The sequence below is a fragment of the Gorilla gorilla genome, chromosome 18 (assembly GCF_029281585.2).
Source record: "Gorilla gorilla gorilla isolate KB3781 chromosome 18, NHGRI_mGorGor1-v2.1_pri, whole genome shotgun sequence".
Taxonomy (NCBI): Eukaryota; Metazoa; Chordata; class Mammalia; order Primates; family Hominidae; genus Gorilla; species Gorilla gorilla.
Window position 1 is genome coordinate 86,033,125 of NC_073242.2, and position 14,315 is coordinate 86,047,439.

The 14,315-nt window shown below is 50.1% G+C and overlaps 1 protein-coding gene and 1 pseudogene across 5 annotated transcripts in view; both read left to right on the forward strand.

The window, feature by feature from the left end:
* The window catches only part of SLC12A3 (solute carrier family 12 member 3), a 50,350-nt gene extending 36,823 nt beyond the window's left edge, over window positions 1-13,527 (forward strand). For 4 of the 5 annotated variants that reach the window (XM_019012769.4, XM_019012772.4, XM_019012770.4 and 1 more), the window contains exons 24-26: window positions 100-235; window positions 2,114-2,181; window positions 10,940-13,527. In XM_019012769.4, coding sequence (XP_018868314.4) covers window positions 100-235; window positions 2,114-2,181; window positions 10,940-11,081 — 346 coding nt within the window. In that variant the 3' untranslated portion in view covers window positions 11,082-13,527. The remainder of the gene's footprint in view (window positions 1-99; window positions 236-2,113; window positions 2,182-10,939) is intronic. The other variant, XM_063700218.1, reaches the window with a different exon arrangement.
* On the forward strand, window positions 3,640-10,996 carry LOC109023551 (small ribosomal subunit protein eS24-like; annotated as a pseudogene).
* Window positions 13,528-14,315: the final 788 nt, after the last annotated feature.

A 14,315-nucleotide genomic window follows, 5' to 3' on the forward strand; every position in this document is an offset into this window, starting at 1 on the left:
GGGAGCTGTGGCAACATCGCCAGCTCCCCGCAGGGACCTGGCACCCCTAGAAATGGGGTTATCATCTCAGCCGGCCCCAACCCACTCTCTCGTCCGCAGCACCAAGAGGTTTGAGGACATGATTGCACCCTTCCGTCTGAATGATGGCTTCAAGGATGAGGCCACTGTCAACGAGATGCGGCGGGACTGCCCCTGGAAGATCTCAGATGAGGAGATTACGAAGAACAGAGTCAAGGTGCAGAGAGGGGTGGGGGTGGGAAACGCGACACATCACTGGGTCAGGGACGGGTGTCCTGCATGTCTTGAGCTCCCCCAGCCCCTCCCCTCGATCCTCCAGCCTGCCTTCCACTCCGGCCCCTGAGGTATCCTCAAGCCACAGTCGCTCAGGCTGATGGGTAACCCAGCTGTGGAACTCAGTGCTATCCTTGACCTGGGAGCCTGGTCCTCCTGCCCATCTTGAGTGAGCTCCGGCAGTGGGCTTGACTGCCCGGAGTCCTCCTCCTCCTCCACACTTCCTCTATGCCGGGTGGAAGAGATTTCTGAGACTCATGGTGACAGCCAAGGTATAATTAGTCCTGTTAGGCCGGGCATGGTGGCTCACCCCTGTAATCCCAGCACTTTGGGAGGCCGAGGCAGGTGGATCACTTGAGGTCAGGAGTTCAAGACCAGCCTGACCAACATGGTGAGACCCCATCTCTACTAAAAATACAAAAAAAATTAGCTGGGCATGGTGGCAGGCACCTGTAATCCTAGCTACTCGGGAGGCTGAGGCAGGAGAGTCGCTTGAACCTGGGAGGCAGAGGTTGCAGTGAGCCAAGATTGTGCCATTGCACTCCAGCCTGGGTGACAGAGTGAGACTCCGTCTCAAAAAAAAAAAAAAAAATTGTCCTGTGGGCCAACACGGCTGCCTGACCTTCCCTGCTTAGCCTCTAGACCCTACCCCTGCCACAGCTCAGAGCTATGGTGCCCCTTCCTGGACAGCACCTTCAGGACTCTAAGGGCTAAGAAAGGGTGTGTGCCTGTAGCCATGCTCTGACTGTGTCAAGGTGAGGCAGGTTCTAGGAGTGCGAGCGAGAGCAATGGGGGCAGGGGCCGGGTCCTACTTCTACCCCCAGTGTCAGTCATTCTCCACCACGAGTGAGCTTACCCCCTGGGGGACATTTGGCAACCTCTGGAGACATTTTTGTTTGTCACAACTCGGGGGTGGGGCTGCTACTGTCAGGCAGTGAGGAGAGACCTTCGATGCTGCCAAACATCCTACGATGTGCAGGACACTTCCCACAACAAGGACTTGTATGCCCCAAATAACTACAGTGCAAGGTCCAGAATCCCTTACCCACGTTAACTCCCTTCCCCTCGGTCTCTTGGTCTCCAGGATAGGGCACCCGTCCACGATCAGTTCCTGAGTGTCAATCATTTCTGAATAATTTGAGCTAGGCCTTGGGTTGGAAGGAGTCTCCCACCCCCAACCCAGTCCCACGCAAGTTTTGGGGACTTCCCTAATCTGTCAGCCCCGAGACCCTGCCCCAAAGGGCCCATGCAGCCATCTGGCTCTTTGGAAAATGCTGAATAAAACCTCATGTCCGAAGAAGACCTTCCAATACTCTGTTACAGAAGAAGTGGGGCAACCTCTCTTTTACAGAGTATTTTTCGTGTACCAGGCCCTGTGCCGGGTGCTTTTGCATAGGTTGTCTCATTTGATCCTCCCCAAATTCCCCTGGAGAAGGTATCATCATACCCATTTTACAGATGAAGACGGTGAAGGTCAGGGAGGCAACCTGACTTGCTCAAGTTCTCTCTGCTACGAAATGTGAGAGCTGAGATCTGAACCTAGTAAGGTGTTCTCTCTTCCCTCTACCCTGCTGGTTATGGTCATAAAGTCAGGCAAGGAAAAGCCACAGAATGCTTCTTGGAGGAGGTGAGCTTGGTGCTCCATTACTCTGAGGGTCCCCTTCTTCCTGGAGGCAGAAGACTCTATAAGAATTTATGAGGCAGCAGAGTCTACAAGTAAATCATGAATCCAGTTGAAAATGTTAATGAGGCCATAGACGTGGTAAAGGATTGAGTGACCTCGATGATATGGGAAGTGACCACTCGGCTTTCTCCCGCCCAGTCCCTTCGGCAGGTGAGGCTGAATGAGATTCTGCTGGATTACTCCCGAGACGCTGCTCTCATCGTCATGTAAGTAGTGCCTGGCTGGTGGGAGGACCAGTCTGTCCAGAGTCAGGTGTCTCAGCTCTGGGAAGGGGCTCAGCAGGGGCACTACGGAGGGCCCAAGCCTTCCCCTAGGAAGCAGAAGGGCCAAAGTTCCCATAAACATAGCCCTGGTGATTCTTAGCATGTGGCTGGGCCTGAGCCCGCCCCACACCTGAGCTCCAGCTGGCAGGGGTCGAGGGCCTCACGTGTCCCAGGCATCAGTGACCTCCCCTTGCCATTGCTTTTTCCTGTTGGCTGCCTTTTCCTACCAAATTCCACTTGGCAAAGAGGGAACCCAGCTCTTTCCAGAGGGACATCAACTCCTGGTTGTTCAGGAATTACTTGGCCCTCCTTGGCTATCGGCCATTCCCAGCTGATGTTGGTTCCAAGCCTGAGCAAAAGAAACAGAGGCCTGTCCTAGCCCTGGCTGTTCCTACTGGACCCACGTCCAGTTCTGAGCCACCCCTGGGTGTGTTAGCCAGGGCTGAGCAAGCAGAATGTGGGATGGAAGGTGAGAGCTATACAGCAAAGGTCTCAGGGTGGCTCTGCTCTCTCTGAGGCCTGTAAGAAGAACATGATTGGCCGGGCACGGTGGCTCATGCCTGTAATCCCAGCACTTTGGGAGGCTGAGGCAGGCAGATCACCTGAGGTCGGGAGGTCGAGACCAGCCTGACCAACATGGAGAAACCCTGTCTCTACTAAAAATACAAAATTAGCTGGGTGTGGTGGTGCATACCTGTAATCCCAGCTACTCAGGAGGCTGAGGCAGGAGAATTGCTTGAACCTGGGAGGCAGAGGTTGCGGAGAGCCGAGGTTGCCCCATTTCACTCCAGCCTGGGCAACAAGAGCGAAACTCCGTCTCAAAAAAAAAAAAAAAAAAAGGAAGAAGAGGAAGAACATGATGAACATGATCAGCCAAGCCCTCAGCTCAGGGGACAAGGGGTCTTTGCCAAGGCAAGTAACTGACCTCTCATACATTTCCTGGGGGCCAACCACCTGGGAATCAGACAGAAGGGATCTTTCGGCTCTGGTGATGCACCCCACTCCCAGACCTGTCACCATCTGACCTGGACTGCAGATGCCAGGTTCTGCAGGACAGCCGAAATGTTTGTGGAAACTGCTTGTTCAGAGCCTGAAGCCAGGACCAACTACACAATTTGCAAGGCCTAGGACAAAATGAAAATGTGGGGCACCTTGCTCAGAAACTATTAAGAAGGTCTGTGGTCTTCCCTTTCAAAGCAGTCTCCCTTATATCCTCACATAGGATGTATGGAATTTGTTTTTTAAAAAATCTCACAGTGGTGGAAAGGAGGAGGGGGTAGGGGTTCAACACAACTCATCATAGTTTGATCATTGATGTAGACAGATGATGACGTGGGCATGAAACGTCAGGGTATCATTTTTCAACCTTCACCTGTTTGAACGCTTCCATAAATCTGCAAAATGCATCCTGCCTTGGAGAGCAACCACAAGTGCCTCATCAAGCTTGCTTTCTCTGGCAAGAAGGTCCCCAAAAACCTAGCGCCACACACTGTTCTAGGAAGATGTGCTCAGATAGGAGGGATCCTTCAGCTCTGGTGATACAACCCATTCCCAGACTTGTCACCACCTGACCTAGACTGCAGATGCCAGGATCTAAGGATATTAGATTCACGAGAGGAGACCTCAGAACAAGTGGTCCATTGAGGGTGATAAAAGCAACTCAAACTATTTTCCCCCTACTTCTGTTGCTTGAGTACTGTGTAAGTTGCATGCATCCCTTACTGCTGTGTCTGCAATACCCTCTTTCAGGAGAGCACCAGCAATGTTTCTTTTATGTAGTGTTAAGTGCCCCTTTGAGAAGATCAAAACAGCAAATGGGTTCAGACTGAAAATGGCCAATGGCTTCTAGCAGATAAGTAGATAAAGCCTGAGGATACGCATCCTCCTAGGTCTCATCAAAGGCTAGAAGCTGAGCAACCAGTTTGGAGACCTGACCTGGAGGTTTCTGGACCTCCAGTCTGTCTTAAGATGTCCATGAGGGTTTTTCCTCCCTGGATGTCTGAGGATTGACTGCCATCCTGAATGAATCAGTAAGTATCCAAACTAGGAAGGTCGTGACCAACTGACTACTTCAGAGGAAACAAATGGTCGTCTGTGTCCTTCACCCTGGGAAGGCAACAGTACCTAAGATAGAAATTCAGGACCAACTAGCCAAAATATACAAGACCACACTGGATATCATCTTTGCATTTGGATTTAGAACTAATTTTGGTGGTGGCAAGACAACTAGCTTTGGCATGATTTATGATTCCTTGGATTATGCAAAGAAAAGTGAACGCAAACATAGACTTGCAAGACATGGCCTGTATGAGAAGAAAAAGACCTCAAGAAAGCAATGAAAGGAATGCAAGAACAGAATGAAGGAAGTTAAGGGGACTGTAAAGGCCACGTTGGTGCTGGCAACAGGTGGGCTGGAGATTGGATCACAGCCAAAGGAGTAAAGTGGCGGCAGTGATGTTATCTGCAGCCATTGTGGATTTTTTACAAGAAGATTAATAAACTAAAACTCTCACATGAAAAAAAGATGCCCAGGAGAATTCAAAAGGCACCAGCACCAGTTACTCTTCATTGACAGGACAGAGGTAAAATTTTTGCTTTTACCAATTAGCGGAATTTTGTCACCAGGAGAGTGGTTCAGGCAATTAGAAACGTGCTTGGGGCTGGGCATGGTGGCTCACGCCTGTAATCCCAGCACTTTGGGAGGCCAAGGTGGGTGGATCACTTGAGGTCAGGAGTTTGAGACTGGCCTGGCCAACATGGTGAAACCCCATCTCTACTAAAAATACAAAAAAATTAGCCAGGCATGGTGGTGCACACCTGTAATCCCAGCTACTTGGGAGGCTGAGACAGGAGAATTGCTTGAACCTGGGAGGCAGAGGTTGCCATGAGCCAAGATCATGCCACTGCACTCCAGCCTGGATGACAGCTAGAAATGTGCTTGGATAATACTCAAACGCTACTTCCATACACGACAGCAGTTTTCAGAAATCATGTCTTAGAACATTCAGGCTGCTATAGCAAAATACCATAGACTGGGCTTATCAATAACAGAAATTTATTTCTCATGGTTCTAGAGGCTGGGAAGTCCTAGATCAAAGCATGGTAAATTCAGAGTCAGAGGCAGGGCTCCTTTCCTGACTCATAGATGGGCCTTCTTTCTGTGTCCTCACTTGGTGGAGGGAGCCAGGGAGCTCTCTGGGGCCTCTTTATAAGAGCACTAATCCTATTCATAGGTCATAGGGCTCCACTCTCATAACCTCATCATCTCCCAAAGGCCCCACCTCCTAAAACCATCACTCTGGGGATATGGATTTCAACGTGTGAATTTTGGGGGGACATGAATATTCAGACTGTAGCAAATGGTTCTGACTTATAGTTTCTCTTCTTCCCAATCACTTCCTATGTGCCAGTATAGCATTCTACAGTAGAGCATGTAGAATTCTTCATGATTCCTAATATCCTATGCAGTGTGCAAACCCTTCTTAGCAGATGAGTGTAAGAGTGCAGAAGTCTAACAACAGACCAGAAGCAGACCATTATCAGTCTGCCCCTGGGACTCAGTATTCCTCATGCCCCGATGTCCCCAATGCCAGTGTGTGCTTTTTTTTTTTTTTAAAAGAATGATTGTATTTATTTCTCAGATAGTGATATAAGTTTTTTTTGTTTTTTTTTTTTTTGAGGCAGAGTCACTCTGTCGCCCAGGCTGGAGTGCAGTGGTGAGGTCTCAGCTCATTGCAACCTCCGCCTCCTGGGTTCAAGTGAGTCTCCTGCCTCAGCCTCCTGAATACCACCACCTCGCCCAGCTAATTTTTTGTATTTTTAGTAGAGATGGGGTTGCACCATGGTGGCCAGGCTGATCTCAAACTCCTGACCTCAGGTGATCCACCCACCTCAGCCTCCCAAATTGCTGGGATTACAGGTGTGAGCCACGGTGCCCAGCTGCAGATAGTGATATAATTTATAGTGTAGTCAATTGGGTTGAACTGCCACTTGCAACATTTTCTTGTGTGACTTAAGGCATTAGAAAAAAAGAAAAAAAGAAGAATGTCAAGACGGTGAGAGCAGGGCATTAGATAAACAAGGGATCCTCCTGAGCAGAAGGCCCCATGTGACTGTGCTGGTTGCACACCCAGGAAGCTGGCTCTGCCCAGAACAATGCTTCCTGGGGCTTTAGGGACATGATTTTTTTGTACAAAGAAAGTGCCCCGTGTTTCCTTGGAGAACAGTGATAAGGAAAGGGGCTGGGCTTATCTCCAAACCTCTTGCCAACACCTAGCAGAGAATGTTCCTAGGGCAAGGTTGGTCCAGGGTGAGCGCTGGGTCCGAGCGCAAGACAGTGGAAATGGCTTTGTCCTGGGACACCTCCCCAGACTGACTCTTCCTTGGGTATGGTGCCTGGTGGGTATGCATGGGTGTGCCAGACCACGGCTTAATGAGTGCCGCCTCTGTTCAGAGAGGCATGTGTGCATTTTGTCTATGCCATTAGCCCACTGTGTGGCCTTGGGTAAGACCCCATGTCTCTCTAGCCTCAGTTTCCCTAATTATTAAAGGGTTAACAAAAGTATTTCCAAGATTCTCTTTCATGCTAACATGCTGTGATTCTAAGTTTATTTGTCATTAAAATGAGTCAGTCTCAGCTGGGCATAGTGGCTCATGCCTGTAATCCCAGCACTTTGGGAGGCTGAGGCTGAAGGATTGATTGAGCCCAGGAGTTGGAGACCAGCCTGGGCAACATAGTGAGACCCTGTCACTACCAAAAGAAAAAAAAGAAAGCAAAAAAAAAAAGAATCAGTCTCTCAGTCTCTTAAGCCATAAGATGAAGAATTTCATCCCGGGAGGTGACTACCTGTTGAAATCTCTCCCTTCCCACCCGCCATCCCTACCACCATCCCCCAAACTCACAGGGAAAATCAATCCCCCACCCACCAGCCTTTGTGGGATTTGCCAATACAAGTAATTATAAATCCAGTGACCCAAGAGAAGACCCCTGCCCAGGGCGTCCCACCCCATGCCAGTAGCTACAGCTGTTGCCCAAAGAGGCCCCAGCTATTGGGCCAAGTCCACCGGGAGGACAGAGCAGCTGCATCTCTCCATCACTAATCTCCAACCTGGAGCCATGCCTAGTGTTTCTCTACAAGTTCAGTCAGAGGGTCCGCTTCATCAGAACCACCAGGGGACTGTGAAAAATGCAAGTTCCTCAGTGCCTTCCAGACCAGGCTGTAGGGTGGAGCCCAGAAATTCTGAGGAAGGGAAAAAAAAAAAAATCTCCCAAGCCTCAGTGAAATGATTAGATCACATTGTCTAGCATCTGGGAGAGCGTGCTTGGAGCATTTTCTAGAGCCGGTTTGAGGCAGCACTTGATTGATTGCTGTTCACTAATCAGTGGGTTATCAAATGGCCCCGGGTTTGAGCTCAGATACCCCAGCACAGCTGATAAACCAGCCTCATAAAAAGCCCAGCAAGCTTTGACTAGCCTAGCAACATATTCCTGTTGGGTCCAGACGCCTCTTTTTTTCTAAAAACACTCCCTCCTCAAAGCCAAGCAGCAATAATCAAAATAGCAATAATCAACATTGCATTTTATGGCTTGGGCCTCTATATGGTACTCAAGGCAATAGGCCTTATGAATTTGCAAAGCCCTAATTTTAAGAGAGCATCTCACTCTGTCACCCAGGCTGGAGTGCAGTGGCAGGATCTCAGCTCACGGCAACCTCTTTGTTTTTTTTGTTGTTGTTGTTTTTTCTCTTTCTGTAACCTGTGACTCAGGCCTCTTTGGGCATCTTTGGTCCTATAATTTTCTTTGTTTTGGTGGTGGGGTCTTACTCTGTCACCCAGGCTAGAGAGCAGTAGTGAGATCTCAGCTCACTGCAACCGCCACCTCCCGGGACTCAAACAATCCTCCTACCTCAGCCTCCCGAGTAGCTGGGACTACAGGCACATACCACCAGTCCTGGCTAGGTTTTTGTATTTTTTTATGGAGACAGGGTTTTACCATGTTGGCCCAGGCTGGTCTCCAACTCCTGAGCTCAAGCAATCCACCTGCCTTGGCCTCCCAAAGTGCTGGGATTACAGGCATGAGCCACTGTGCCCGGCCTCAAAACTCTATTATAATCACCCCCTCACTCCCACTTTAGAGCTGAGGAAGCAGCTTCAGAGGAGTTAAGCAACTTGGCCAGGGTCTTGCAGACAGGAAGTGGGAATTGCATCTGGAGCCTGTGACTGTGGTTCTGATGCAGGGCTGTCTTTCACATCTAGGTTAGATCTGAAGTCGCCTTTCTTTGTGGCTAAGAGATGTAATTCTGAAAAAATGTTCCTTTGTTCTGGAACAGCTTTATTTCTGAAGATTAGTAGCTCAAGGCATGCACATCCTGTGAGCAGGAATAGAGCACGTCATTGATTGGTGTGGGGGCGGGGGTGATTTTAAAGACAGCTGTCTCTCGGACAGGTGGACAGGCTGTGTTGGGGGAGGGAACTCCATGCTGAAGCTTGAAAGTCTGCCACAGGTGTGATGGATGTTCCCCACCCCCATGGTGCAGGCACCATTTCTCTCGTGGCCTTTGAAGTTTCTGAATTCAGTCCCTGAAATCATGTACTATTTCCTGGATGTTGTCCGCCTCTTGCATAACTGCTCAGTCAGGAGAGTTTGGTCTCGGTACTCCTATGTCCCTTTCTCCTGGAAAGTCACTAAATATTTGAACTCAGATGACTATAGCTTAATGAAATGGCCTTGGTCCAACCCACCTTCCCTAATTTTTGAGACCTTTTTTTTGTTTGTTTGTTTTGAGACAGAGTCTCACTCTGTTGCCCAGGCTGCAGTGCAGTGGCGCAATCATGCTCACTGCAGCCTCGACCTCCCAGGCTCAAACGATCCTCCCGCCTCAGCATCCTGAGGAGCTGGGACCACAGGCGTGTGCCATCATGCCCAGCTAATTTTTGTATTTTTTGTAAAGACAGGGTCTCACCATGTTGCCCAGGCTGGTCTCAAACTCCTGGGCTCAAGTGATCTGCCCACCTCGGCCTCCCAAAGTGCTGGGATTACAGGTGTGACCATGCCTGGCCCGGGACATTGCTTTTTAAAGGAGGGTAGGGCTTGTCCCAGGTGAAGCTTTGTGGATGGAACTTCAAGTGTGACATAGCTGTTTAGGATCCCAGTTACCCTTCTCAGAGGAGGTTGGAGTTGCTGTGAGCAGAGGCTGCTGCGGAGGGAAGATGTCAAGACCTCGGTTCGAATTCCAGCTTTGCCGCCGCTGGCTTAGCTGTCGCGTGCTGGTCAGTACTAAGTGGTGATGACAGCTGCTGACCTTACAGAGCGCTCACTGTGTGCCAGGCATTGTGCTGTGCCTGCGTGTGCTTTGCCGGCTTTAGCATCACAAACATCCTGCGAGGGAGGTTTTTGTGTTCTTGCTTTAGGGAAGAGAAACTCTGCAAAGGTCATCTGGCTGAGGGAGTGGCAAAGCCACGACTCGGACGCCAGAGCCTGGCTCTGACCTCAGCGCTCCAGAATCCTCCTCCCGCCCCAGTTCTCCCACCTGTGAAGGAGCGCGGTGCTGCGGGCCCTGCCCATTCCCCAGGGGGATGTACTTGGGGAAAACAGACATTCAAGTGAGTCCCACGGAAGGTGCTGGTGCCCCAACTTCATGCGGCACCAGCTGGACCTGTGAGACACTGCTGGGGCCCACAGACCCTCCTGGAGCCCAGAGCTGGGCAGCTGTGGCCATCCCAATGCATTTTTGGAATTCTCCAGATAGTAGAAAAGTCACTTCCTGAAATAGTTGGAAGACATGGCTGGACAGCATTCCCAGGGCATCTTTTTATTCACGCAGCATTGCACAGTTAAGACAAGGGGCCTCCCCATAGGCAGCGGTGGAGTCTTGCTCCCAGGGCCTCCTGCACAGGGCAGGAGGCAGGACAAAGACGCTGAGCTGGACAATGAATGAACAGGAACATATCACATTGCTGTGGCCACAGGCCGGCACAGGGCTGGAGAGGCAAGCCTGGCATGAAGCGGGTGGCCTGATAGGGAAGGGTCGCCCACTTAACAAATATATACTGAGCCTGACTGTATCAGACTGTGTTCTAGGCACTGGGAAAAGGGGGGTGAATAAGACAGATCTGGCCTGCTTGTGAGCGAACATTCTAATGTGGGGAGACAAGCACATAAATCAGAAGATGCTGTTGGAACTGTGGAGGGCTCTGAAGGCAGTAAAGTGGGGTGATGTGAGGAAGAGGCGTGGGCGGCCTGCCCTGGAGGAGTGATCAGGGAGGAGGTGGGTGCACTTGCCTGACTCAAAGGAAGTGACCAGGTGCAGAGCTGGGGCTGCTCCTTTCCCGGTGGGTGGGGAGAACGTCAAGTGCAAAGGTTGGAGGCAGGAGTGAGCTTGGCATTTTTTTAGGAATGGAAAGAAAGCCACAGGGCATCAGGGGTGAGCAAGGCGAGGGTGGGAGGAGGTGAGGTCGTGGGCTTGGCAAGGACTAGATCCCATAGGGCTTGTGGGCCATGGCTTTGTTTAGAAACGCTTCACGGCAGAAGGTCCATTCTGGGTCATGTTTGTGCGGAAAGTGGGGAGGTCATTCTTAGGGTGGGTGGAAGGAGCTCTGAGGGACAGTAAACAGACTCGCTGTTCTGAAAACAAACCGGGAGCTGGGTGTGTGGAGCGGCCCCGTGGTAATCTCTCTTCTACCACTTTTTCATGCCTTGCAGCACTTTGCCCATAGGGAGGAAGGGGAAGTGCCCCAGCTCGCTGTACATGGCCTGGCTGGAGACCCTGTCCCAGGACCTCAGACCTCCAGTCATCCTGATCCGAGGAAACCAGGAAAACGTGCTCACCTTTTACTGCCAGTAACTCCAGGCTTTGACATCCCTGTCCACAGCTCTGAGTGTGTGGGATGAGTTGGAACTTGATTGCCTCTAGTCCACAGGGATGAGACTCATGTTCTGTTGCACTTTAAGTGGCAGCGTCTGATGATCTCACCGAAAAAGATGGTAGATTTCCAAATCTGGCTGGACTCCACTTCCATGGGACACATTCCCTGGGTCTTGTTTTTATGGGCTAGAGAAATAGCAGATGGAGCTGCAAGGAAAACTCTCTAAAGCATCCTATTCCTTTTAAAGGATTTCTTTTGATTTTGATGACCATTCATTAAGAGTTCAGTCTTTGATTTGTATGCAAATTGGAGTCCGGATGCTGGGCGTGAATCTTGACAGTTTCTACAGACCTTCCTGGGTGAAAGTTCCTAAATCATGCCCTGCTTCCTCCAATAGGAGAATGGGAGCCTCACCTGTAGGACCTACAGGCTCTCTAAGGAATGCAGGTCTCTCTCTGAGCCTCCACAGCCAGGCAAATATATATATATATATTTTTTTTGAGATGAAGTTTTTTCTCTTGTTGCCCAGGCTAGGGTGTAATGGCACGATCTCAGGTCACTGCAACCTCCTCCCGGGTTCAAGCATTTCTTCTGTCTCAGCCTCCCGAATAGCTGGGATTACAGGCACCTGCCATCACACCCAGCTAATTTTTGTATTTTTAGTAGAGACGGGGTTTCACCACGTTGACCAGGCTGGTGTCGAGCTCCTGACCTCAGGTGATCCACCCACCTCGGTCTCCCAAAGTGCTGGGGTTACAGGCCTGAGCCACTGCGCCTGGCCCAGGCAAATTTCTTGAACCACTTCTCACTCCCGTCACTTTCAATAAGGGGTCTTTGATGTCTTCACTGGTTCTTTGGACGAGGGACTTTTCGAACTTTTTTGGTTGCAACACACAGTAAGAAATATATTTCACACTGAGACTTGCAGCGCACACACACGGAAACGACCAAAACAAAAATGTCACAAAACAATACTTACCCTTCCCTGGGGGACGTCCTCCAGTATGTTCTGTTCTGTTTATTTTTCACTGTTGGTTGCAATCCAATAAAATGACTTTGGGATCCACTCATGGGTGGGGACCCACACATTTGAAAGGCGTGGCCACCTTTCTGTTGTGCCTTGCATTTGTCCACACACAGGGAGTCTGGCTGAGCTGGGGAAAGGCCATGGCTGGGTGTCATTGCCATTTTCCCAGCTTATCTCACCGGGAAGAAAAGCAGATTGACAGAACACGTGAGGAGGGGTGTTGATGGCAGGAGAGTCAAAAAAGAGTTTTAAAGAAGGGGCAAGGTTGAAGGAGTCTAGTGGCAAGGGTAAGATTTCAGGCATGGTTAAGAACAGACGACAAGGATGTCAGGAATGAAGATGTGGAGAGGGGTGTAGAGATGGCAAGGTTGGCAAGGAACAGATAGGCAGGAGCAGGTCCAAGCCAAGCCTAGCCCAAGACCAGGTGAAAGGAGAGGGGAGGAGGAGCCTCCTGCAAGAGATGGAAAGAGCAGGCGGCAGAGGGGGCTGGCAGGGAGGGGCTGTTAAGAGTGGGGTTGGAGGTGGGAGAGAAGCTAGGACAAGGGAGATGGAGAAAGGACCTATACCTGGCTCACGGAAGGCCTTCAAGTCACTACACGTTGAACATCCCCAGTGTTTGAGCCCCCAAAGCTAGGGTGCAAGAGCACTGCCATCGAATGCCAGTGGGTGAGGCCAAGTGAGAGGGTATTTGCAGCTCTAGACATAACCAAGAAGCGTAAAGGTGAGTTGTTTGGTGGTACGACTGCCTGTGCCTTCTTCCGATGGCACTGGGGTGGCTGAAGGAACAGACATCTTTGGGTTTCGTCAGCCTCCTCCAAGACTGCTGCAGTGCCTACACTTTAGACTTTAGAAGGAGACTAAAGACTTCTAGAATTTAGAAGGAGATCTGAAGTCTCCTTTCTGGAGTTACAACCCAAAGGATGTTAGCATTTCTCAGGTCATCCCACTGCAAAGCCCAGAAGGCTTGGGGCTCCCAGGCTGTTCTGAAGCCCCATTGTCTGACTGCCTCAGGGCTTGCTGCGAGGGACTGGGGCATGGCCAAGCTGACTAGGAACAGCTCTCGTGCTCCTGAGGGACCTGGAGGATGGGCCTGCCTCCCAGCCATTGAGCTGGATCCTGGGATAATTCTTAACTCGAAATAAGGGGAAGATCCATCAGGGAATGTTGGCCTTTCTAGAGCCACGTAGAAAACAATTTTCTGGTTCTTCAAACCTCAAAGAGTTCTTGGTCCAAAAAACAGAATGTTTTGGCTTTGGGTGTCAAAAAAAAAATTTTCACGATGTCAGAAATAGTATGTTTTTAACAATAATAATAGCTTTGTAAAAAAATAAAAAGCTTTAACAGCGAGGCCATAAACAATGAAATGAATAAAAACTATGGTCACTCAGTCAACAGAACTTACTTGTTTTGGAACACACTGTTTTTCAACTCTGCTGAGTGTTTTGAAAAAATGAACTATTGTTTTTCCAACCCTGGATTGAACTCTTCTCGGAGCCCCTACTGGTTCTGCAGGTCATAGTGCCAGATTTCAACATAAATATTTATAGGAGCCATTTATTTTCCCTTTGATTCTCTTCCATGCATTTGCAGACTCACGGGGAACCATTTTTCTCAGCCTTTATCAAAGTCTCCCAGCATTTCCCATCTTGCCTGACACAGAGAGGTAACAGGTTGAGTGAAGGAGCCATGGCAAGGCCACCAGGTGACTGGGATTTGAGTTTCAATGTTTCCCCAAAACTGGCTGTGTGACCTCAGATATGCCCCTTCGCGTCTCTGGGAGGCCTCCAGTCTATGAAATGAAAGAATTGGACCAGAACAGGTGTCCCCAGCCAGCTGACCCAACAGTGACTGTGGTTTGGCCCAGGAGTGGTTGACAAAAATTGTGGCTGCATCAGGAGGTGGGGGTTAAGGGGAAGGGGTACACATCCCTTGGTCACCCCCAACCCACTGCCCTTCCCAGCCCACCACTTCCTACTCCCCTGTGGTGTGAGCCTTTGGATCCAAGGATTTCGAGTTTCTCTAGATCATTATTTGGCCTATTAGCATAAGAGATATAGGACCACACTGCCTCTCTGTCCCTGTCTTTGGATGACAAAATGCTTCCCATTTAGGAGTTTGTGCGGTGGGAAGTACTATCCATGAAGCCTTCCCTTCCTCTGTGCTGGCAGAGGAGGGAACCATCAGG